The 27513-nt window shown below is 40.9% G+C and overlaps 1 protein-coding gene across 1 annotated transcript in view; it reads left to right on the forward strand.

Annotated features, from left to right (window-relative positions):
• Positions 1 to 11698: 11698 nt before the first annotated feature.
• Positions 11699 to 27513, forward strand: part of LOC132882146 (obscurin-like) — a 181504-nt gene continuing 165689 nt past the window's right edge. Inside the window, exons 1-3 of the mRNA XM_060915420.1 lie at positions 11699 to 11729; positions 14584 to 14619; positions 17039 to 17317. Coding sequence (XP_060771403.1) covers positions 11699 to 11729; positions 14584 to 14619; positions 17039 to 17317 — 346 coding nt within the window. The remainder of the gene's footprint in view (positions 11730 to 14583; positions 14620 to 17038; positions 17318 to 27513) is intronic.

A 27513-nucleotide genomic window follows, 5' to 3' on the forward strand; every position in this document is an offset into this window, starting at 1 on the left:
ATTTAAAATTTTGTGCATAACCTTTTTTTTCCTCCCCCCCCCCCCCCACGTATTGTATAGTGTTTCGAAAGTTTATATTTTTACTATAGTGTTTTATTTTCTAATCTGCTGACTGAGAGAGCCCAGCACAAAAATTCCAATGTGTCTGAACTGTTGGTTTATGCACAAATGGCAAACAAAAAAACCTTGACGACCTTGAAATGCAGATTGCATCTAACCAGAAGTGCATAGCAGTAAATAACAAGTGTAATATACAAATATAAATGTACAGGAATTACAGGGTATGGAATGGAATAATGATATGATAGATATTTACAGTATGTGCAATGTGAATGAACTATAGTGCAATGGTATGATATAGATATTTGCAGTATATACAAAACAGGGTATGAATAAACAGTAGTGCAAATGGTGATGGTGCAGTGAAGTCAGTTCAAGTCAATTCAGTTTGTTCTGGGGGTTGTTGAAAGTGTGTGTGTGTGTGGGGGGGGGTTTCAGCAGTGAGACAGCTGAAGGAAAATAAACTGTTCCTGAACCTGGTGGTTTTGGTCAGAAGGCTCCTGTAGCACCTTCCAGAGGGCAGGAGAGTGAACAGTTTGTGTGCTGGGTGGCAGGAGTCTTTGTTGATGTTTATGGCTCTCCTGAGACATCGCTTCCTGTAGATGTCCTCAATAGCAGGAAGTGAGGCTCCCACGACACACTGGGCGATTTTCACCACCCTCTGCAGTGCCTTCCAGTCTGAGACAGAGTAGTTCCCATACCAGACTGTAATACAGTTGGTTAGGATGCTCTCGATGGTACAGTGGTAGAAGTTCACCAGGATGTCTGAAAAGAGGTGTTTTTTCTTCAGAGTCCTCAAGAAAAAGAGACGCTGGTGAGCCTTCTTGACCAGGTTGGAGCAGTTGGTTGTCCAGGTGAGGTCCTGCAAAATGTGGATCCCCAGGAATTTGAAGCTGGTCACACGCCCCACTGCTGCACCATTGATGTGGATGGGTGTGTATGTGTGTGTGTGTGTGTGTGTCACCATTCCTCCTGAAGTCCATGATGAGCTTCTTGGTCTTACTGGTGTTGAGCAGCAGGTTGTTCTCACTGCACCACGCAGCCAGGCAGTCCACCTCCTCCCTGTAGGCTGACTCATCGTTGTCCTTGATGAGGCCTATCACTGTGGTGTCATCCGCAAACTTGATGATAGTGTTAGTGTAATGTACAGGTCTGCAGTCATGAGTAAAAAGGGAGGAGAGGAACGGGCTCATCACACAGCCTTATGATACACCAGTGTTTAGGATGAGGAGTAGTGATGGTCTAAATCAGGGGTCTCAAACTCATTTTGGTTCAGGGGCCACATACAGCCCATCTGATCTCAAGTAGGCCGGACCAGTAAAATAATTGCAAAATAACCTTTGTCAACTCCAAATCTTTAGCATTGTTTTTTCAGTAGGCTATGCTTTATGCTTCAGCCTACATTTGTAGCCTACATAATCACTGATCACAAGGGATCTAGATTATTACACATTTATTCACAGAGAGGTCAATGGATTTGAAATAAAATGCATTTCACTCTCAAACAACTGGTTTATTTTTATTCAGTTGAGTGAATACATTTTTACATCTGACAACCTGAACCAACTCCCCACACTAAACTCAAGTGGGAGCTATAAAGAAAGTAGCCTAAACATCCTGCCTAAAAATGTAAATGTGCAAATTTATGAAAAATAAAATTAAATTAACAAACATAAAAGTTATAGCAGTGCATGAGCAATATGATTAGGCTACATCAGATCAAACTATTTTGTAGGCTAGGCCTACTGAAGCTGAGAATGATATACTGCACAATATTCATTGTCTTTTAAAGTGAAATCAGAGTAATCTTATTTTCAAAGAACTGCATTCTTCAGACTGCAAACATTTGTGAACATTACAAGAATTAGGCCCAGGCCTTATTGCTGATTAACCTCCCTCCCCGCTTTCTCTCACCAAGTCTATTGGCTGCTGCTGGCTCCTGACACTTGGCATCTTTTAGCCTTCACGAGGGCATCAATATCAGGTTTCAAATCCTGAGTAGCAGCACATTTCACAATGTCGTTCAAGTGTGCGTTTGATAACCTTGAGCGGTGCTTTGTTTTATTGAGGTTCATAACAGAGAATGCCTGTTCACAAAGATAGGTAGTCCCAAACATGGATAAAACCTTTGCAGCCAGGGATGTTAATTTGGGGTATCCTGGCAAGAGATATTGATAAAACGTGTCTAAGCCCACCGACGCAAATTTCTGCTTCATATCGGAATCACATTGCAAGTCAATTATCTCAAGTTGGATGTCAGCAGGCATATCAAAAGCATTGACTGTAAATGGCGAGCGAAAAAAGGCAAATTTGTCCTCAAGTTCACTGAAAACCTGAAATCTCTACTCGAACTCCTGCAGCAATTCTGTTATCTTGTCTTTGTATTGATCCAAATCAGCATTATGTTTGGTCGCATGCATAGCTGTGAGCAATGGGAAATGAGAGGTGTCACCGTTAGATAGCTGTGTCTCCCAGAGTGACAGTTTCAACTTGAATGCACATACGTTATTGTAAAACTGAGTGACAACTTTTCTGCGGCCTTGCGTTAGTCTATCGTTAAGATTTTGTTAAGATTATTCAGGTGCTGTGTAATATCCACCATAAAGGCCAGATCCTGCACCCATTCCGGGCATTTAAATTCCTCTATTGGTCTGCCCTTTTTCTCCATGAACTGTCCAATTTCCTCTCGTAGTTCAAAGAAACGCTTGAGTACGGCACCTCGGCTTAACCACCGTACTTCAGTGTGGTGCCAGCCGGAATGTAATCAGCACTGAGAAAACAGTCAAACTGACTGTGATTCAGACCTTGCGCTCTGATGAAATTTACAAGCCTGCACTTTCTCTCTGAATTTTGTTGCAGCGCCTGCCTTTCTCCCGACCATTGATGGGGCACCATCTGTAGCCAAACTGACAGCACGGGACCAGTCCACTCCAACCTTGTCCAGCGCTCTAACGAGAGAGCTGAATGTCATTCGCTGTTGTAGTGTCCTTCATAGGCACCAACTCAAGGAACTCCTCAGTGACGGTCAAAGTCTCATCAACACCACGAATAAATATGCACAGTTGTGCAACATCTGTGACATCGGTGTTCTGATCAATTGCAACCGAAAATGCAATAAATTACTTGATTTTGTCATTCATTTGGCTGCCCAAGTCTCGTGAGAGATCTTCAACCCTATCTGCAATAGTGTTCCTCGATAGACTAACGCTGGCAAAGGCAGATTGCTTTTCAGAGCACACAACTTCTGCAGCCTTCAGCATGCATTTTTTCACGAGTTCACCATCAGAAAATGGCTTGGATGCTTGCACCAACTCATTTGCAATAAGGAAGCTAGCTTTCACTGCTCCATCATTGACCTCACGGCTGCGAGTAAATACAGACTGCTGTTGCTTCAGACCAGCTAACAATTCATTTATCTTCTCTTTTCTTAACTGTCCAGACAAATTGTGAATTTTTTCTTTATGATGAGTCTCACAGTGGTGCCGAATATTATATTCTTTGAGCACTGCAACCTGTTGATTACAAGCACACTGGTTTTGTATTCACCTCTGTGAATAAATAATACTCAGTCCATTTTTCCTGGAAAACTCTGCACTCTACATCAACTTTTCTTCTTTTTGACAAAGACATTTTGGTAATGGGGGTATCACTCTTGATAATTTTGATAGCAACTTAATAGTGGTGAGGCAAGACTGCCATGCATGGAATCAGACAGCATATCTGGGCACGTTGCTAAAATGTGCTGTTTATTTCCTGATCTCTTATGTCAATGCTGCTGTTTTTGGCTGCCCCTAGCGGCTGAATTGAGCATTTTGGTTATTTCTTTAAAAATCCATAAGTCGTTACAGGGGGCGGCACGGTGGTGTAGTGGTTAGCGCTGTCGCCTCACAGCAAGAAGGTCCGGGTTCGAGCCCTGTGGCCGGCGAGGGCCTTTCTGTGCGGAGTTTGCATGTTCGCCCCGTGTCCGCGTTGGTTTCCTCTGGGTGCTCCGGTTTCCCCCACAGTCCAAAGACATGCAGGTTAGGTTAACTGGTGACTCTAAATTGACCGTAGGTGTGAATGTGAGTGTGAATGGTTGTCTGTGTCTATGTGTCAGCCCTGTGATGACCTAGCGACTTGTCCAGGGTGTACCCCGCCTTTCGCCCATAGTCAGCTGGGATAGGCTCCAGCTTGCCTGCGACCCTGTAGGACAGGATAAAGCGGCTAGAGATAATGAGATGAGAGGAGATGAAGTCGTCACAGGAATGGGCTAGAGATTTACTTTTTTTTTTGACATCCTTAGAAATTCTCTCTCTACAAGTCTGGGGCCAGATTAAACCATCTGGCGGGCCGGATCCGGCCCGTGGGCCGTATGTTTGACACTCCTGGTCTAAATGAACATGTTGGGGCCTGTTGGTAAGAAAATCCAACAGCCAGTTGCAGTTGGGAGCACTGATGCCCAGATCTGTGAGTTTGGTGATCAGCTTAGAGGGGATGACAGTGTTAAATGCTGAACTGAAGTCTATGAACAGCATTCTGGCATATGTGTTGCCATTGTCCAGGTGCAAGAGGACAGAGTGCAGTGCTATGGAGACTGCATCTTCTGTGCTCCTGTTCTTGCGATGGGCAAACTGGTGGGGGTCCAGGGTGGGGGGGGAGACAGGATTTGAGATGTGCTAGGACCAGCTGCTCTAAACACTTTGTAATGATGGGGGTGAGTGCTATTGGACGGTAGTCATTGAGACATGCTGGAGTGGAGTGTTTTGGTACTGGCACGATGGAGGTGGTCTTGAAGCAGGTTGGAACAACAGCATGGGCAAAAGACATGTTGAATAAGTCTGTCAGGACCCCTGCCAGCTCCCCAGCACATGCTCTGAGCACATGTCCGGGGATGCCATCAGTGCCTGCTTTGTGTGGATTGATCCTGCTTGGCACTGCTTTGACCTCAGTGGGGGAGAGTGTTAGGGGTTGGTGGTCTATAGTCAGCCTTGCCCTGGATGCAGACTCCTGGTTGTCCTTCTCAAACCGAGCATAGAAATTGTTGAGCTTGTTGAGAAAGGAGATATCAGAGGATGGGAGGGAAGGGTTGTTGGACTTGTAGTCACTGGTGACCTAAATGCCTTGCCACATACGTCGGGGGTTGGAGTTGGAGAAATGCTCCTCAGCCTTCTGTTTGTAGCAGTGCTTGGCCTTTTGTACTGGACTATATGCCATGCTCCAGGTCAGCTCTGGCTGTACATCTCCTGATCTGAAGGCAGTGGGCTTTCAGCAGTAGACGGACATCTCTGTTCATCCAGGGTTTCTAATTTGGGTACAAGGTGATCAATTTCTGGGTGGTGACTCTGTCTATGGTGGTGGAGATGTAGTCCAGTACAGAGGAAGCGTAGCTCTCAATGTCTGTATGGGAGTGACCAGTTGCTTGAATGGCAAACATATTCCAGTCTGTGTGTTTGAACTGGTCCTGCAGCACAGAGTCTGTCCCATGTGGCCACACTTTTATTGTCTTCACTATGGGTTTCACATGTTGGATAAGTGGTGAGTACTTAGGGGTGAGAAACAGAAAAAGGTGATCTGACTGTCCTATATGGGGGAGAGGTGGAACTTTTGTAAGCTCCAGCTATGTTGGAGTAAACATGGTCCAGTGTCTTATTTCCTCTTGTGTGGCAGGTAACATGTTGATGCAGTCTGGGAAGTACTGTCTTCAAGTTGGAGTGATTAAAGTCTCATCTCATTATCTCTAGCCGCTTTATCCTGTTCTACAGGGTTGCAGGCAAGCTGGAGCCTATCCCAGCTGACTACGGGCGAAAGGCGGGGTACACCCTGGACAAGTCACCAGGTCATCACAGGGCTGACACATAGACACAGACAACTATTCACACTCACACCTATGGTCAATTTAGAGTAACCAGTTAACCTAACCTGCATGTCTTTGGACTGTGGGGGAAACCGGAGCACCCAGAGGAAACCCGTGCGGACACAGGGAGAACATGCAAACTCCGCACAGAAAGGCCCTCGCCGGCCACGGGGCTCGAACCCGGACCTTCTTGCTGTGAGGCAACAGCGCTAACCACTACACCACCGTGCCGCCAGAGTGATTAAAGTCACCTGCAAAAATAAAGGCAGCCTCTGAGTGCATTCCCTGCTGTTTGCAAATAGCTGCATGCAATTCTCCCATTGCAAGCTTAGCGTTTGGTGGTGTATATACAGCAGTAACTATAACTGATGTGAGTTCTCTTGGGAGATAAAAAGGTATACTAGTGCATCTCAAAAAATTAGAATACCATGAAAAATTACCTTTTTTTCATAATTTAATTCAAAAAGGTAAACTTTCATGTATTCTATATTCATTACATGTAAAGTGAAATATTTAAAGCCTTTTTTGTTTTAATTTTGATGATTATGGCTTATAGCTCATGAAAATCAGAAATCCAGTATCTTAAATTATTAGAATATTCCCTAAGAACAATCAAAAAAAGGATTTACAATACAGAAATGTCCAACTTCTGAAAAGCATATTCATTTATACACTCAATACTTGGTTGGGGCTCCTTTACCATGAATTACTGTATCAATGCGGTGTGGCATGGAGGTGATCAGTCTGTGGCACTGCTGAGGTGTTATTGAAGCCCAGGTTCCTTTGATAGTGGCCTTCAGCGTATCTGTATTTTTGGGTCAGGTGTTTCTCATCTTCCTCTTGACAATACCCCATAGATTCTCTATGGGGTTCAGGTCAGGCAAATTGGCTGGCCATGGTCAGCAAACCATTTGGTAGTAGTTTTGGCACTGTGGGTAGGTGCTAAGTTCTGCTGGAAAAGGAAATCAGCATCTCCAAAAAGCTCGTCAGCAGATGGAAGCATGAAGTGCTCCAAAATCTCCTGGTAGATGGCTGTGTTGACTTTGGACTTGATAAAATACAGTGGACCAACACCAGCAGATGGCATGGCACCCCAAATCATCACAGACTGGAAACTTCACACTGGGCTTCAAACACCTTGGATTCTGTGCCTCTCCACTCTTCCTCCAGACTCTAGAACCATGATTTCCAAATTAAATGCAAAATGTACTTTCATCTGAAAAGAGGACTTTGGATCACTGAGCAACAGTCCATTTCTTTCTCTCCTTAGCCCAGATAAGACACTTCTGACATTGTCTCTGGCTCAGGAGTAGCTTGATATTAGGAATGCAAAAGTTGTATCCCCTTTCTTGAAGATGTCTGTTCGTGATGGGTCTTGATACACTGACACCAGCCTCAGTCCACTCCTTGTGAAGCTCTCCCAAGTTCTTGAATCAACTTTTCTTGACAATCCTCTCAAGACTGCGGCCATCCCTGTTGCTTGTGCACCTTTTCCAGCCACCCTTTTCAGCAATGACCTTTTGTGGCTTACCCTCCTTGTGGAGGGCATCAGTGATCATCTTCTGGACAACAGTCAAGTCAGCAGTCTTCCCCATGATTGTGGTTGTGTGTACTGAACTAGACCGAGAGATACACTGTGTTCATACTGTTTTACTCAAACTTGAAATGAAATATTCTAATATTTTGAGATGTTTTTTTTATGTTTTTGTACTGTATGCCATACTGATTAAAATTAAAATAGAAAAATGCTTGAAACATTTTAGTTTGTGTAACGAGCCTATAATATATAACATTTTCACTTTCTTAAATAACTGATGGAAAATATTGAACTTTTTCACAATATTCTAATTTTTTGAGATGCACTAGTACATTTAATCATGAGAAACTCCACGTTAGGTGAGCAGTGTCTCTCAGTGACAGAGTTTGTACATCAAGCTCTATCTGGGCTCGACATTAACAGTTGTCCGCTTGTCCAGGACAAGTGATCCTTTATGTCGGACAAGTTCATCGTCTCAGTTACTTGTCCGCTCGGACAAGTGCCAAAATACGCCGATATTCGGGTTTATCAGTTTATTCACATGATTTCCGAAGCATCTCACTCGACATATTATTTTGATGAATCACCGGATGTTTCTCTTCAGAAAGAGCGATGTGCGAATGCACAATATTCCACTTGCGAAACCGGCCAATACCGCTTAGTGTATTTGAGCTGAAAAGTAAACGGTCATTTACCAGACCGTCCAGGATTTCGTGATGTTGCGATTTGCAACTTCAACGCAAATTCAAGCAATCCCCGTGAATTCAGCGCGGTGTTGCAATTATATCCAATCACCGCAACTTTCCCGCAAATTTGACCAATCGTTGGCATCGTCTTGAGGTGACGTTGACAAACTACCTTCCGCCTTACTTCTGTGTTTCCATTCAAGAGAAGCAGCATGTGCGAGTCAGTGTTTATGTAGGCTTAAATTCTGTTACTGAAAGTGTGTTATGTTTACAGTGAAGGACTGTGTGTACTTTACATTATTTTTTACTTAATACAAGAAATTAATGGATGTCAACATTTTTGCCAAAATGGTATTTTATTTTCCATTGTTTAGGCAGCTTCAGCATCATGCTGTGAGATTCTGTTCAAATTGTTTTTTTCTTCTTCTATGAAGCCTGAGCCATTTATTTTATTAGTTTATAATTATTGTTTAATTTAGTCTTCAGGAGAGACTGCCTGCACACAGTACTAGTATTAAGAGTTTTTTTTCTTACATGAAAGCTGCGCCATTTATATTATATTTTAAGGTAACTTCATGTTGTGCTGTGAGGTTCTATGCACTTTAACTTTTGAACTAACAGGTGCATTTGGATAAGTAAAGCCTATTTTTCTGCATTTTTGTTGTCCTTGTCATCTTTTATTTTGGTAAAGTTGTTTATAGGACCATTTCTCAGTGTCTTTGTTTTTTTAATCAATAGTTTTCCAGTAATAACTTAATATTTAACATAGTCAATTTTAATCACAAAAAGAGAAAATCGCAACAATTTCTCGCAACTTTCACTTCCTCCCGCAATGTAATTGCAACAAAAACCTAAAAAACACTGCAACTTTCATCGCAACCATTAAATACCATACAGGAGCCACAGTGAATAATTAGACAACAACAATTAATCAGTGGAGGATATATATTCAAAGTTAATAATTTAAAAATGAAAATATACTGTATAATTTTAATTTTCTGGTTTTCAATTTCTCATAAATAAATTGATTGATGGAGTCCATTTTTTTCTGCAGTGAATAGATTGTGTTAAAATAATTCTGGTGAAATTAGTTTATTACAAATAGTTTTTGCGTTTTTTTTTTTCTCAAATTTTTCTTCGGACAAGTCAACTTCACATTCGGACAAGTAAATTTCCTTTCAACTTGCCTGATAGGACAAGTGGTTTCAAAAGTTAATATAGAGCCCTGTCTATTTATATAAATGCACAAACTTCCACCTCTGGTTTTGCCAGAGCCATCTACAATCCAAATGAATGGACACGCCATCCTGTTATCTCTCTCAACTAACTCATCGGGTTTTTCTGTGTTTATAGGCTCTGAAAGAGATTCTCTCACAACATGAGCAAAATGTCCGCTGTTCAATTAATACTGTATCTTCAGGTACTATTAACACATCATACCCATCTTCCATCAAATATGTGATTTTCCGATGTGAAAATCAGCACTCTCCATTCACAAGACAAAGCAATTCTATAGAGATGCGAGAGCATTCTGTGTCAGAAGCTTTCAAAAAATAAAGGAAAAATTCCCAGTGAGAGATCAAATCTTGACAAATCTGTCAGTGGTCAATCCTAAGAACCAGGATGATGTGAAACCAGAGCAGATTTTGATTTTGGCAGAAAGATTTCCAAATGTAATGAAGGCAAATACCAGAGAACAGCTCCATTTAGAAGTCCTGGATTATGTGTCATCTAACCTGGAAGCACTGGTGCCAAATTATAAGAATTTACCAGTTGATAAGTTCTGGGGGAAGCTGTCCAAAGTCACATCTGTGAGTTCAGGGAGCTCTGTCAGCTGATGAAGCTGCTATTGGTGCTGCCAAATTCTAACTGTGATAGGAAAAGGGCATTCAGCATGGTGCGTCACATCAAGACAGAATTTAGGAGTCAGAAGTCTCACCAAACACTTGTGAATCTAATGTCTTGCAAGATTAACAAGTTTATTGACACAGAGTGCTATGAGGTGGAGGTGTCTGGAAAATTGCTCAAATCTGCAAAGCAAGCAGCCTCTGAATACAATGAAAGCTTGCAAAAGAAACAGGCATAGAACAGAGGAAAGGAAAGTGCCCTTTAGGTCTCGGCCTACGTGTAATTGCATTCATGAAATTCATTCATTGTTCTGTTATATTCATCTGTGTTTTTGTATCTAAGTAAAGGAATATTCTGTGGTGAAATATCTATCCTGGTTATCCTTCCTTATTTATGGAAGGCAGGGTGTCCAGATTCAATCACTAAGGAGCTTAATATATGGCACATTATAGTTATCATAGTTTATGGGTCGGGGCAGCTAAGTCCCCAAGTCAGGGTGTCAGCTATGAATCTGAGCGAATTGAGTGAATTCAGCTATTGTTCATCTCCAAAAGGCCACCCCGAAATCCACCAGAATGCAGGAAATCACATCAACCAAATTCAAAATTTTCTGGGCAGGAGGGACCTGAAATGAATTTTTTCAGATTGGGATGTCTGTAAAGTGTTCTGTGAGTTTATGTATTACCTCCCTCTGGAGTAATTATAGAACAGGATAAAGCGGCTAGAGATAATGAAATGAGATCACAAGTGAGCTGTCTTAAACGTTTATGCTTAAACAGACACTCTTACTTTATTTCCACTTTTTCTTTCAGCCGAACTGTTTTGATGTATTTTCTCCTCTATTTATAAACCAACACAGAAGACCAAGAATAATGCACACATGAATTGGGCTTCTGAGAAACTACATACAGAAATAAATATCTTTCACACTTGGATAGCCTGGCATGTTGGTGTAGTGGTTAGCACTATCACCTCACAGCAAGAAGGTTCTGGGTTGGAGCCCAGTGGCCAATGGCTGATGGGAGCCTTTCTGTGTGGAGTTTGCATGTTCTCCCTGTGTCCGTGTGGGTTTCCTCCGGGTGCTCCGGTTTCCCCCACCGTCCAAAAACATCCAGGTTTTGAATAATAGGTGGCTCTAAATTGACTGTAGGTGCGAAGGTGAGTGAATTTTTGTTTGTCTCAATGCAATAGCAGCCCTGCAATGATTTGGCGACTTGTCCAGGGTGTACCCCACCTCTCACCCACAGTCAGCTGGGATAGGCTCCAGCTTGCCCGTGACCCTGCACAGGATAAGCGGCTACAGATAATGGATGGATGGGTTGACTTAGATGGCCACATAATTTTGAAACTAACATATTCATAAATATCCCAGCAATACTTTGAAAATTAAACACTAAACTGAAAGGAGCTTGAAGTTGGATGAAAGATGAGTGACCTTGAAATTGTAGCTTGTCACGCTTTAAGCTTCTCTTGATTTAATGCAGTGGAGTCTCTACTGCGTGCTCTTTTGCATGTGAGAGTTTGAGAAAACCAAGAAGTATTGAAGATTTTTCTGGAAAGAGGAAGGAAGAGCAGATACAGTGCCTGTACACACTAAAAGAGAAGTTAAAGATCTGGGATACACTTATCCTCTCTTTCTTTTCTTGTAGTGTAATCTGACCACGAGAAACCACAGGAAGTGCTGAGACTTGAACACACACCACACCTCACTCAGTCAGTCATTAGAGTTACAGGATGGAGCTCAATCCACTCCCGGTGATGCTCTGTGAGTAAATGTTCTCTTTGTGTCTTCATTAGAGTGAGTGGTGAGGTATAAAGTTCTCCATCTGCAGTCTGAATGTCCTGAGTGATGAGTTTGTGTCATTAGGACATGGGTTTATGCCCCAGTGCTGAGATTATCACACTTTTAATAATAATATTTGATGAGTAGCATGCTATAGATGCACAATGGTGTAACATAGGGAAAAAAGTTAAAAATTCAGGTTTTGATTTTATGTACTGAAATAACTATTAGGCACAATTTTTACAACATCTATATAAAAGTTGGTTGTTTCTACCCATTTTAACCTTGAAATCAGCATTTTAATGATTACCCATAATGCAAGGGTGTGTGTAAAATGTGTGTGTGTGGCCTTGGCTATGTACATGCGTGTAGATGGGTGGGTGTAGGATGTGTGTGTGTGTGTGTGTGTTTGAAAAGGATATCTTGTGCTAATTCAACAATCATGGAGTTCCTTAATTCCATTAGTGTGTGTGTGTAAGTAAATGAAACCTTCAATCATAAGCAAAATAATATTTCATATCAACGGATGTTTCAGCAATTTCAGCATTTATGCACGTCAAAGCGCGAAATGTTTTTACGACAATTCTACTATGTTTAGTCTTAGCAAAGAAGTGCGTGTCTTCTTCACTGGAGGAAGGTCAGGTTACACAGGGATAGTTTAAAATCACTGTTATAATAAAGGATCTTAAAAAGCTCTAAAATATTAAATCATAAAGTCTTAACAATCCTAAATCACGTGTAGCTATAAAACTAACTTAAATCATGGCTTTAAATCTAACAGTACTGAAATAACTATTAGGCACAATTTTTACAATATCTATATAAGTTAGTTGTTTTTACCCATTTTAACCTTGAAATCAGCATTTTAATGATTACCCATAATGCATTGTTTCTCGCGGTAAAACGTCATAAGACAGTGGAAATACTACCTTTACTACCTTCACATGGCGTCTTTCTCGATCGCATGTGCCTAGAAGCATACCTTCTAGAACATTCCTGGGTGGTCACGGACTGTCACGTAGCCTAGTTCGATTGTGAAACTCGCTAGGATGGAGTATTTTCGCAAGTTTAGTGGCAAACTTTTGCGCCACAATTTCTCTATTCTCGAAATTTGTAACCTGAAACCCTACAAGAAATGTTTCATAATGTTTGGGATTTTGAAAAATGCTTCTAGCAAGTTTATTTCACTGTATTTTTCCGTGAAACTTGGCATAAATCATCCTTAAAAGGAACAGTCCACCGTACTTTCTTAATGAAATATGCTCTTATCTGAATTGAGACGAGCTGCTCCATACCTCTCCGAGCTTTGCGCGACCTCCCAGTCAGTCAGACGCAGTCAGACGCGCTGTCACTCCTGTTAGCAATGTAGCTAGGCTCAGTATGGCCAATGGTATTTTTTGGGGCTGTAGTTAGATGCGACCAAACTCTTCCGCATTTTTCCTGTTTACATAGGTTTATATGACCAGTGATATGAAACAAGTTCAGTTACACAAATTGAAATGTAGCGATTTTCTATGCTATGGAAAGTCCGCACTATAATGACAGGCGTACTAACACCTTCTGTGCGCTTTGACAGCGCATTGATACGGAGCTCAGATATCAATGCGCTGCCGAAGCGCGCAGAAGGTGTTAGTACGCCTGTGATTATAGTGCGGACTTTCCATAGCATAGAAAATCGCTACGTTTCAATTTGTGTAACTGAACTTGTTTAATATCACTGGTCATATAAACCTATGTAAACAGGAAAAATGCGGAAGAGTTTGGTCACATCTAACTACAGCCCCAAAAAATACCATTGGCCATACTGAGCCTAGATACATTGCTAACAGGAGTGACAGCGCGTCTGACTGCGTCTGACTGACTGGGAGGTCGCGCAAAGCTCGGAGAGGTACGGAGCAGCTCGTCTCAATTCAGATAAGAGCATATTTCATTATGGAAGTATGGTGGACTGTTCCTTTAAGTGATGAGCGTGACATTGTTATTTTGGTATGGGTCATGGAGTTAGTTGGAAGCAGGAGAAATGAGAGTTTCTCAACTACAGCAGCACTTCTCACCATAGATGGCTGGCGTGTTTCACAGCATTTGGGATTTACTAAATTGACTAAATCTCTAGATCTACTGAAGCTATGAGGATATAAATAACTAGGATTCTAATTTACTGGGTGAGAAGTATTATATATATTTTTTTGAAAGTTTTATTCGCGCTACAAGTCCATGAAAGTTGGAATTGTTCATGAAAGGGTTAGTTAGATTTTGGTAGCATGACGCGCACAACAAGCAAAAGATTTTCTTCCAAATTTCCTTGCTTCATCAAAATAAATTTTTGATACATTAAAAGACTGTGTTTATAATATTTAAGCAATTTTTTATTATAGAGAATATTTGATCAAAACTTTCAAAACAGCATTCAAAGTGATTTTTCACGGGTGTAAATGTTACGTGTGACGTCCATAATCACGTTAAATTTTAAGAACTAAAATTCTGTTAAAAATTCTAGATTTGTGGGTTTTGCTGAATAATACTTTAGGGAGTTCTCTTACAATGCTGAAAAATCAATGAGTTTTGGTGAAATTCTAGAAAAGTTATTTACATTTTAACGCACTTGATAGCGATTGTGCTCACACAGTGTGCTACTCATAATTTGCTTTAAATAAAGCAATTTTCATGAAATAAAGGCATTAATGAGCAGAATAGTGACTTTTGTATTTCTTACAGCTGGTAGTTTTGATTTTCTGAATAAGACTGAATCTTTTGTGTCTACAGTGTGCTGTTTCCATGAACATACTGAATAATTTTCAGATTTACGTCATGTTTTCTGTTTCTGTTCCCTTTTTAGTGCTGGTTTCACTGATACCAGTGGCCCATATTCAAGGTGATTTATACTGTATGCACTTCATCCTTTATACTGTGTAAATTTCTTCTTTCTAATGGGGTTATAAAGGTTGTGTAGAATTTGTTACTAGCTTATTATTAATCATTCACAACCATTATGTTCATTTCAGATGGTAATAACAATGACCAACAAAACTTCTGACTTGAATACATAGTTTTATATGAGTTTCACTGTGGTTCTTTAATTCGACATAAAAATCCCTTTACTTTAGAGATGCATCAATACTGGTACTAAAAATGCTCCAGTATGAACAGACAAAGCCAGGTGATCCCATGTGACATGAGCTTAGTGTATGTTGTTGCACTAATGAACAGACGACACAAAACAACAATGTGGACAAATTATGATCCAAGCAAAACCACTGACTGTATATATGGGTTGTCATAGTAACAGGGATTCAAAAGTAAAGCCAAACTTGTCTCTGAGGCCTTCTAGTGGCTGGCTGCAGTACAGTTGTAATCCCGCCCATTTTTATGTTACTCAATGGGAAAAGTGTCAAACTTCCATTTTAAGTTGCATCTAACCCCAATTATTTTCAGCGTGTTCTGTCATTTTTATAAATGGACCCTGATAGCGACCTCAATCTTGTCTCATGATTAATTAATTTTATTGGTGCTATTTGGTGATAAAACAAGGTGTGGTTGATGAGCTGATTGACAGTTTTGGACATGACAGTCGAGCCTCATGAATACACATTCACTTTCCAACACACACCTGAATCTCTTTACAGTTCTGCAGCGAAGTCATGTCCTGTTCTGCTGTAAACTCTTTTAACAGACCCTCAGCAGGAAATTCTCTGCAGTTTTTCAGTATGTTGCTCATTCTGATGTCTAAGCGAGCTTATTGTACTGACATTATAACTAGCAAACATGAGTGAATGAAGTGATGGGATAAACCAAGGCAGATAACACACTCACAGTAGCTTGGGAAGGTCAAAAGGTCTGATTTGTGTACCAGCCATCAGGATTTTCTAGATTAGTAAATACTTTTGAATATAAGGTCTGAATTTTAGATTTGAGACGCAGCTCATGACAAGAATCACGACAGCAGAGGAAAGTTCCCTTAGAGACAGAGTACATCAGTGTGTTTAGGGATTTTTATGCCCAGTGACATTAAACATTTTACAGTATGACTTGGAAACTTGGACAGATTTTTGGCTCTTATATCTCGTGTATGTTGTTTTTAAATGTTCTGGATGTACATAGGATACACAGTGAGTGTGCTGTTGCTGCTGCTTCTGAAGGTACAAAGTATAAACCAGATCCCTCTGCTTCACATCAGGCCAAATCACACCACACCAGAGGAGATTATTTTTTCTTCCTATAACAGCACTTCTCACTTGACTGGTATACAAGGAATATTTCTGTGGTTTTTACTCAGATATGTTACACATGAACATGTTACTGATGGAATAAAATTTTTAAATGTTACAGTCAGTCTGAATTCTAAATCTGGATATTTTTAAAGTATTGGGTAGTTTAAGGGCATATCCTGGACCAGTTTCATTTTTTTTTATATATGAAAGTATGTCCCTTGACACTCATCCAGAAGGGTAATTTTGCAGACGGCCATCTGTCTACAGCAGAAAAAATTCAAATAAAACACGTCTGGAAAAATCCCAAGGGAGTCTCGAGCCTGATTCGTGACGTTACCTACGGAAGCGCCAGCAGGCTGCGCAAGCTTGCATGGTTTAAGCGCACAGCCTGTGTAGACCATTTCTCTCTCGTTGTCCGGGCTTTTGGAAAACGATGAGTACTAATCCCATCATGATTGGTGTTGCTACACCCTCCTACGATACATCTGTTAACCATTTTAATAATTACGTGATAACGTTGAAGAAATTTGCAGAAAATCACCAGGTCGTTTTCTCATAAACAAACCAGCGCTGACGTAGGATTCAGAGGGAGGCATCCCGCACGCAACGTCATGAAAATCAATGTTTCCCGGGAAATCCAAATGCCAAGTTTTTTTAAGAGGCGGACCAATTCGCCTCAAATGGCTTGATTTCAACTGAATTTTTCTGGTATTGCACAAGGTAAAAAAATTGCACAAAATGCAAAATGACAGATATTTGACCAAAGTTGAATATAAAATTGGAGAATGACATTGATCCTGCTCCTGAATTTACCCATGATATGCACTTTAAAGCTTGCAGGTGCAGAAAATTCATAATGTCCATTTGCCACCCAAAAAATGTCAACATTTGGTTCAATACTAACAAGGTAACATTTTCGTATCTGTATCAAGAGATGCCAAAACTATTTACTCATACTCAGTCTGTAAAAATAGTTTATGTCTAATTAAATTATTCAGTGTTATTTAAAATGACTCTTTCCACCTCTGTATACTTGGGAATTACTTTACGTACATTTTTAACTTATCATTATTATTATTACAGGGAGAGTTAAAGCTGTGGTGTCCATTCAGCCTGATACACATGTGTTCAATGGAGAGCATGTTACTCTCAGATGTGACACACAGAGAGGACGAGACACTCAGCAGCCATACAGCTGGTATAAGAATAATTCCAGATTATCACAGGGAGAACATGTAGCCTTCGGAGTCCAGACAAACCAGGAGTTGTTTCTCTTGTCTGTTGGTGCCTCTGACGGTGGTTCCTACACCTGCAGTGGACAGGATTCAGAGATCAGTGATGCTGTTACACTGACTGTATCAGGTCAGTCTGTGGGGGTTTTGTTTTAATTTAATGTGTTTCCATTATTTTTTAGGGTTCAGATTTTGAGCTGTCAGTAACTGAGTCCCTGTTTGTTTAGTTTGACTCGTTGGCACCAACTTCATTCACAAGAATCATGTCTTTTGCAGAAGCCTCTGGCTTTTGTAATGTGTTTGCAGTATAATGATCAAATGTTAAATATAAATGTTTATTTTAGACATGTTTACATTAGAAACATTTATTAAAGCATTTAATGAACACAGTGAATCTATTGCTTCTGTTGTGAAGTGAAAAGCAGCTCTGACACCTTCATCATTTCATACCAACAGAAAAACCCAAAGCGACTGTGAGAGTGAATCCTCAGAGCTCCGTCTACACTGGAGACACCATCACTCTGAGCTGTGAGCTGCAGCAGGGGGCTGGATGGCAGTTTCTCTGGGACAAATACAATCAGCGTTTGCAACATCTGAACACTGAAGTTAGAGACACCAACACTCTCAGAGTGACAGTTGATACTGCAGGAGAAACCGTGTATCGGTGTCGAGCACGCAGGCGGAACGCACGGACAAACACAGACTACGACACAGACTACAGTAATAAAGTCAGGATTACAGCAAGAGGTACGTCATGAATTTTTCACATTTTAACAGGTTTGATGTTCGGAAGGGTGTGAATAAAAATATTGCACAATTATTGCATTTCCTTGTTTTTCTTTCATGTTTTAAATAATCTTGAAATAAGTTTTAAAAGGTAGGTGTTATTTGTGGTCAGTGAGGTCGAACAAGGCTCAGTAAAGTCAGTAAAACAGTTGAGTGTGTGTTTATCAGGGAGAGATTCACTCTCATATGTGAGATACAGACTGGTAGATACAGATGAAAACTTTTATTGAGCAAAATATAATTAATAATAATAATAATAATAATAATAATAATAATAATAATAATAATAATCCATTCAGTGATGAGAAGAATGAACACATTCCTAATCTCTTATAAAGGTGTTTATACCTGTATGGAAACAGAGAAGTGCAGAAATACTCACTATAACATTATTCCATGTAACTGTTGAATTCTGGATTCTGATTGGTCAAAAGGTGTTGATTAATTTTCTATAACAGCAGCTCTGACAGTGCACTTGTTACGGGTCCCAGGGATGGGAAACCGCGGTAACAAATACATGACCTGTATAAAGCAGGTAAAGCAGAGGAATGAGGACCCAGTGCACCTTGTTTCTTTTCCAGATCGCTTCTCTGTCTGGGCTCACGCTAGCCGCTCGCACGTCCGCAAATTGCAAAGTTTTATTCCAATTCGCGAAAAGAAAATCATCTGTATTCGCATTTTATGCGAAAGTCATTTAAAGTTTAAGCAAAATCCATCAAACAATTGCGATTTCTCAAGATAAACAGTACCTTTCGGGGCCTGAATTTGGGCGCGGGATTGCGGGTATCACGCATATTTTTTTTAATTCCCACACCTTTAACGATTCTAATGCGAGAGATTCCCGCACACATTACTGCATTGCCTGACAATGTCAATCTAATAATGGATCAGTGTGAATGTGCGACCACCTTCTGTTCTCAAGGTTACTTGAATTTAACCCTCCTTTTACTGACTGACCCACCTCTCCCCTCGTAGCCTACTCAGAAAAAAAAAAAAAACAGCAGACACAGACAGTTCACACACACACAGATACAGCGCGCGCACTCTTCCTCTCTCGGACTTTCGCTGTAAAACAAACCTGGACCGCTGGCTAAAACATACAAGTGCAGTGGCAGAAGTTTCCCCTGCTAAGAGAAAAACTCCTGAATCCGATGATGGTAATAGCAGTGTTAGTGATACCGTTGAGAATACTGCTGAGAACACACAGGACGAGACAGCTAACATTAACGTCGACGTTGCAAAGGGGATTAGATCAGAGCATGGCTATAAGAAAAAAGTATTTACAAGGAAAAGCAAAGGACACTGATGCTGACAAAAGGGATGACCACTAGGAGAAAAGGTAGGAAAGACTACATATGTACATGAATCCTGCACTCAGCAAAGATGAATTGTTCAGTGTTGAGAATTTGATTTTTTTAAAATTAAAGATGGCATATGACACAGGAGACAGGGCTATATGGTATAAGAGAATCCTGAAAAGTCAACAAAGACTGTTGTCATGTTAACGTTCTATATGTGGACTGAAACAAAGTTTGTAAATTCATTCAGTGTTAAGAACAGTTTGATAGTGTTTTCTTATTTTAATTGTAGACATTAAACAGAGGACAGGGATGATCAGATCAGACATGAGAATAGAAAAATGATATAAAAGTTGATAAAAAAAGATGATATAAAATGTTATAAAAGGAAAAAGCAAAGGTCACTGATTAAAGAGATGGCCACTAAAAGAAGAGACAAATAACACAAACATAGTTATAGTGCAGCGGTAAATTGCATATTTCATAAGAATCCTTCAAATGGTGACACAAGCATGAAATTCTCCACAAATATGCTTTAATGTCCTCTCTTTTAGAAAAGGGTCCTGGCCACGCCAAAAATTCAAGATGGCCGTCATTTTCCAAGATGGCTGCCCGATTGTGACAATTTTTTGTTATTTTCCCTCTTTTCTTAATTTAATTTTCCAAGTGAACCATGTTTATGCTCTTATATGCTAATTTTACAGATTTTGTTGTCTCTGATATAAATTTAAGAAGGTTAGCCTTCAGTGTAGTGTCAGCTTTCAGAAACAAGGGAAAGAAGACTGCCTGGCAGACCTATATCTTCCCAGAAGTCTCCCCTGTGTTCTCCAAACTGAGTCAGTACCCTCTCACAGTGCAACAGAGCGACCTTGACATCCTGGAGAAGTTTGTCATATTTATGTATGACAGATCCAGCACGGCTGCCACTGTAGATGAGGCGAGGCTCAAATTATTTGCCAGGAAACAACGACCTTATGAGGCCATCCCGCCAACAAAAGCCGCTCTTCTATAACATACCAAGCGTGCTGCCTACCAGGCCGGTTGTGTGTGGGGCCAGGCAACCCTGTGTCAGCCTGAACCTGAGAGTCCTGCTGACTGGGGATGGCAGAAGTCTGGTGAACAGTGGCACGTTTTCTGGACGGCCAATGCTCCCATAGCCAAGAGCTGTGAGCAACTGACCAAATGTGGTTGCAAAATCAGCTGCCGTGGTAGATGCAAGTGCTTCAGGCTGGGCCTTGTGTGCACAGCACTCTGCTCCTGCAAATGTGAACTGTAGATAAATTTTGCGCATTGATTTTGTTTGTCTTTTGGTGGATGGCATGCGTTGTCAGACCATCACTTTTGGGATTATTGTGACTTCCTACAGCCTAAAGGTTTTTTATATAGTTGCAAATAAGTTAGAGTTAAATTAGTCATAAGTGTTTAGAGTTGAGTGTGTGTTAGAGTTGAGTGTGTGTTAGAGTTGTGTGTTTTAGAGTTGAGTGTGTTTTAGAGTTGAGTGTGTGTTAGAGTTGAGTGTGTGTTAGAGTTGAGTGTGTGTTAGAGTTGAGTGTGTGTTAGAGTTGAGTGTGTTTTAGAGTTGAGTGTGTTTTAGAGTTGAGTGTGTTAGAGTTGAGTGTGTGTTAGAGTTGAGTGTGTTTTAGAGTTGAGTGTGTTTTAGAGTTGAGTGTGTGTTAGAGTTGAGTGTGTGTTAGAGTTGAGTGTGTTTTAGAGTTGAGTGTGTGTTAGAGTTGAGTGTGTGTTAGAGTTGAGTGTGTTTTAGAGTTGAGTGTGTGTTAGAGTTGAGTGTGTGTTAGAGTTGAGTGTGTTTTAGAGTTGAGTGTGTGTTAGAGTTGAGTGTGTGTTAGAGTTGAGTGTGTGTTAGAGTTGAGTGTGTGTTAGAGTTGAGTGTGTTTTAGAGTTGAGTGTGTGTTAGAGTTGAGTGTGTGTTAGAGTTGTGTGTGTTAGAGTTGAGTGTGTGTTAGAGTTGAGTGTGTGTTAGAGTTGAGTGTGTTTTAGAGTTGAGTGTGTTTTAGAGTTGAGTGTGTGTTAGAGTTGAGTGTGTTTTAGAGTTAAGTGTGTGTTAGAGTTGAGTGTGTGTTAGAGTTGAGTGTGTGTTAGAGTTGAGTGTGTTTTAGAGTTAAGTGTGTGTTAGAGTTAAGTGTGTTTTAGAGTTAAGTGTTAGAGTTAAGTTAGTCATAAGTGTTTTATAGTTATAAGATATGTATAAGATTGTGTAACAGTATTACTAATGTAGATATTAAGATAACACTAGAGGGCAGTAACAGATACGAGATAAGATAACATAGAAGTTATAGATGTCACTGTAAGTAAAACAAATCGAATCCTGTTGCTTTCTTTTCAATGCAGTTCAATGCAATTAATTTTTTTTTGTTGGATGTCTTTGCTGATTGTGCATAATAGAACAACATTTTCTTCTCTTCTTTATGTTCTCTGGGGCTGGAGCCAGGTTCGCCTGGTTTGGTGGCCCCATGATAACTGGGCTGTGCCCAGTGCCACTGCTGGTCTGTGGCTGGATACGGAGCAGGCAGAGCTGGGCTCTCCTAGCTCCGATAGTTTAGGTTGGACTTGGAGGTCTTCTTTGTTTAAATCTTGAATGACATGGTAGATTGTGGGAAACAGTTCATGATCACAATCCCATGATTTAAAGTTCATTTAAATGGAAAAAGCATGTTTATTTCAACAGATATATGGTCTCGGTGTGAGATTGCCAGATACTGATGGTGGCCATCTTGAAAAAAGGTCGCCATCTTGAATTTTCACGTGGCCAGGATCCTAATCTGAAAGAGTATATCCAGGAGGGTATTTGTGCAAAATTTCATGCTTGTGTCACCATTTGAAGGATTTTTTTAGTTATCTGCTCCACTATTAAGAGAATCCTGAAAAGTCAGCAGACTGGTTTAAGTTAGATTTTAAGTTAGACTTGTTGTGTCAATAAATTCATTGAGTGCTATTAAGAACAGACTGATTTTTTTCTTTTTTTTATAATTAAACGAAGCAGTGACACTTAAAGAATAGTGCATGAAGATGAGGAAGAAGCAGCTGTGTAAAGCAACACTAAAGAGGTTGTAAAATTAGCTTAACTAAAAGGCACACAACCTTCCAAACTCTTCCTAGAGCCTTACTTGCACTGCTAGAAAAAGGCTATTGGTGTTTGATGGCATAACAGTCAGTCAGCAATGTCATGCTGTAAAGGATCCCTTTCATTTTGTGGTGGTTTTCTACCCTCCACCCGAAACTGAACAGTCCATATCTTAGACGGCTGGTGGGAATAATACTTGCATTTATCCACCCTTTGTCTGACAATGCTATCCAAATTTGGAGATATCAAAATGAAGTCTACTAAAAAGGATACCTCAAATGGTGACAAAAGGTTACATACCTGTAGAGATCTTCAATCTGAGTAGTGGCAGAAGGTAAGACCTAAGCTATTTAAGCCCACAAGTAGCGTTCCCCACAAACTGTATAAATCCCCCCCAAACTGTAAATCCCCCCCATTTGAGTCACTGAGGGGGGGAATTACCCCCCATTCTGAAAAATGAAATTCAGGCCCTGCCTTTCATGTCCATCTTCGATGTTTTGATTTATAACCAACGCCCCCCGAGTTTCGAAGCTTCTTATTGGTTGACCGCAAATTACGTCTTCCAATAGCATCGGAGCTTACATATAAAATGATCAATTTCCGAGTTGCGCTGATAATGTCGCCAATTCTCGCTCATTAGTGAACAAGATTATAGCGAGGTTTGTTTAAAATAAATTATCCGACTTTACGTATGACAAAAACTTATCTAAAAAGTGAGATAACATTAGAATATTCTGTTAGCTTTCTCAGTTAGGGATAAAAACACGATATAACCATTCTAAAGACGTATTTTCTATATCAACCCTGACAGAACTTTGGAAGAACTCACAGATGAACCAGGATATATCGACCAAGTGTACCTTGTTTTCAGAGCGTTTTGACGCACATGGTTCAAAGTTTTGACTGCAAGTTTCACTTGAGAAATTAATGGTGAATATCGTTATATTTGGGTTATGAGATTAATTTACAAGAAACAACCATTGATTTTAACTCACTGAGCTCCCTTCATCCTACCCATAAAGACACCCCCTCCCCCGAAACACACACACGGATCCCAATTATTGAGGTTTTGCACCTGACGTCACAGGGTCACGTGATGCCCCGGTGTCCGCCATTTTGAAGGTCAAGCTAGCTAATGTCAACAACATCATAGCTGGTATGTTACTGTAGCAATGTTTACGTTCAGTCATTTGGATGACTGTTAAAACCTTTCAGTCTCAAGTTTTTCCTTTACTGTATTTACTAGTTTACTGTAATTATGATCCGGCAGCTATTTACACCAGATCCAGTGTAAATAGCTGCCGGAGCGCGCTCCGGCTTGCTCCCCCTCAAATTAAGCAGCGCGCTCCGGCTTGCTCCCGGAGTGCTCCGGCCGAGGTTCCGGAGCACGCTCCGGCTTGCTCCCGGAGTGCTCCGGCCAAGGTTCCAGAGCGCGCTCCGGCTTGATCCCGGAGTGCTCCGGCCGAGGTTCCGGAGCGCGCTCCGGCTTGCTCCCGGAGTGCTCCGGCCGAGGTTCCGGAGCGCGCTCCGGCTTGCTCCCGGAGTGCTCCGGCCGAGGTTCCAGAGCGCGCTCCGGCTTGCTCCCGGAGTGCTCCGGCCGAGGTTCCGGAGCGCGCTCCGGCTTGCTCCCGGAGTGCTCCGGCCGAGGTTCCGGAGCACGCTCCGGCTTGCTCCCCCTCAAATTAAGCAGCGCGCTCCGGCTTGCTCAGCGCGCTGCTTAATTTGAGGGGGAGCAAGCCGGAGCGCGCTCCAGCAGCTATTTACACTGGATCCGGTGTAAATAGCTGCCGGATCATAATTACAGTAAACTAGTAAATACAGTAAAGGAAAAACTTGAGACTGAAAGGTTTTAACAGTCATCCAAATGACTGAACGTAAACATTGCTACAGTAACATACCAGCTATGATGTTGTTGACATTAGCTAGTGCTAACAGCTAGCTGCTAGTGCACTGCTACAACACAGACACCGACCCTAATAATACAGTTCTTGGTCATTGCCTGGTAACAGCAAATTTATAACGGGCCATGTCTCAACAGACTAAGAAGTTATTTCAATGACATTTAATAACATGTTTTTCGTTTGTCGCCTTCCTCGCATTCAAACTGATTCGAGCCGTGACGTCCAAAATGGCAGCCTCACATGACTTGGTCACGTGGATGAAAAACCTCAATACACACACACATACCCACACAGGCCAGTCAGCATACTACAGAGGGTGACTAAGGGCCTCTGCATGCTCTTGCGACAAGGCTTTCGCAGACAGCTGTAATTTATCGTTGAACGGGGAGTAATAGGCGTGCACGATGTTATTCACCACCACAACGCAAGGGGGCGCGAAGTCGCTAGGAGTAGTTGGTGGGTGTGGTTAGTGGAGTGTTTATCCTCCGGTTACTTATAATGACTAGAACTGGAGTCGTATAGATGTACGTACTTCCTCACTTCCTCGATCAACCACTCTTCGTGCTGCTCCATCTTCGCTCGTGTTTTTAAAAATGGCGGTCGTGAAAACAAAACAAATCGGGAAAGTAGGGAAGCGAAAGTGCGTGTACAGCGGATGTAGAGTGGACCAATCAGAGCCCTCTTGTCTGTGAGGCTTCTGCGGTGGTCACAATTTTTGGGAGGTGCATGCAGAGCGTCTGCGAAGGTGGGGGGGGCTACGCAGACACCATCTACGAGGACTGGGTTGTCAGCATAAATTGGCCTTAAGGGCTAAAAGGTGCATAGATAGCAAAGAATGCAAAGCACATCACACCAGATGTTAGATATAATTATAATGAAAAATATGGACTCCGTAAACCAGATTAAGCGGGTTAAATTAAACACACAATTTCATTACATATATACAGTTGATGAAATGATCAAAATAAGAGGATTCAAGAATAAATAAGCATGCTATGAACATAAATCAAGAACATGGAAAGACAAAGGCAGGAAACAAGCTTGCAAACACTATTGAAACACCAACAAACTACAATAACAATTCATTTTTCAATATTATGTCAGTGCAAGAAACATTTAGAAGTATAACAAATCTTGCTAAAAAAATTACTTTGCTAAAAAGAAAATTGTTCTTTTAGCATTTCTTGCTAAGCAAAATTGCAAATTGCTAAAGAAAAATTTGAGTCTTTAGCACTTTTCGCTAAAACAATTTGGGTCCTAGAGTGAGCACAGTCTGAATTTATCATAGATTATAAGTCACATAAGTACAACACATCTGTTTCCCTCATTTCAGTTTTATGGTGTTCAATTTCACATTTTCCCAATTCAGTCCTTTATCTCACTTAAATCAATACTTCGATCTCAATAACACATTTTCTCTCACCTTCTGTTTTCTAATCAACACTTATCTATAATTTAGATCAATAAACAGTTTCTGCAAATACATTACATTTCCCTTTCCCAGTATAAACTGGTTCAAAACACTATTTCCATGTAGTGTAATTTTACAGTAGTGTATCAGACCCCTTTAAATACAGCAGACTCCAAACCTTGCTTCTGTAAAACAGCACTGAAATGTGTGACTAGCAAAGTGCTTGTGTTACAGTTTAAACTTATATTTACCAGGAAACAGGCGGGGAAACATTTGTAAACTGAAATATTTACATTTTAACAATAAGACATTCACAGTAAACACACACAAATCATAACTAGCTGGAAATGCATCATGTACAGGAGCTCTAATGTCACTTATTCCCACTTTAACTAGTGCAACTGCAGTCGCGCTCGGCACAAAATGGCGTCCGCGCGTGCAAACTTTCCCACTTATTAATGTCGTTTAAACAGAAATAACTCATTAAAGCATGTCACAAACTCTACATGCACACTCACGCTAATATGGTCTGTTAGAATAACATAACATTTCATAGTGCATTTCATAGTGCATAGTGCCTGTACAAAGCAGAGGAATGAGGACACAGTGCGCCTTGTTTCCTTCCCAGATTGCTTCTGAGGAAACAGCGTCAGTTCCGCTCCCTTACTGTTCCCCGGAGCAACTAGTGACAACACAAACGTTCCGCCCCTCCCATTTCCAACATAAGCGAAGCGCGTCAAGGCAATATCTCATCTCATTATCTCTAGCCGCTCTATCCTTCTACAGGGTCGCAGGCAAGCTGGAGCCTATCCCAGCTGACTATGGGCGAAAGGCGGGGTACACCCTGGACAAGTCGCCAGGTCATCACAGGGCTGACACATAGACACAGACAACCATTCACACTCACATTCACACCTACGGTCAATTTAGAGTCACCAGTTAACCTAACCTGCATGTCTTTGGACTGTGGGGGAAACCGGAGCACCCGGAGGAAACCCACGCGGACAACATGCAAACTCTGCACAGAAAGGCCCTCGCCGGCCCCGGGGCTTGAACCCAGGACCTTCTTGCTGTGAGGCGACAGCGCTAACCACTACACCACCGTGCCGCCTCAAGGCAATATACGACTTCTAATTCAAAACATAAATGTATACATGAACAAAAATAATTATAATACTAATTAAAGAGTCTTACCACCTAAATGTGGTCACCCTATTTTAGGTGTGCCACACACTCATCCTAATATGGTACTGTTTCTATAGTAACCGCTCATTCAGAGGAACTTGTATGGTGGATGCTTCACATAATCTAAGCCCAAAGATAAAGAGATTAAAAACATTTAATTTAACAAAACTACAAAAAGTGTGTATAATTGTTGATATGGTGAAGTTTTCTGTTCAAAGATGTTTGATTAACTTTAATTGATGGAAGGAGTCTCCAGTGTCAGCACTTCGTAACAGTCAGAGCTAAAGCTGTAGCTTTAAGTTTTCTGAAAAGGACAGAGGAGTTCATGCTTTGCAGTTTATCTGTAATAGGACAAGCTGCTGTTTTTGCCTTATTAACTAAGAGAGAGAGAGAGAGAAAGAGAGAAATCAAGGCTGATGAGAAAATGCCTATTTTTAGCAGCAATTTAACGCATGTGAGAACAGGGACACACTTGTTTTGTCAGTGCTCCAGAGCATTAAATGGTTGATTTGATTTATTTTATTTGGTATAAAAATCGGAGTATAACACATAAAGCACCATTGGTAATACAATAGTAAATAATGAGTTAAAAGTAGTACTGCAAAATTAATACCAAGGATAACTCAAAAGTCCATTACGGGACTTATTTCCATTGATGTCCTT

This window comes from Neoarius graeffei, chromosome 1 (assembly GCF_027579695.1).
Source record: "Neoarius graeffei isolate fNeoGra1 chromosome 1, fNeoGra1.pri, whole genome shotgun sequence".
In the NCBI taxonomy this organism is placed as follows: Eukaryota; Metazoa; Chordata; class Actinopteri; order Siluriformes; family Ariidae; genus Neoarius; species Neoarius graeffei.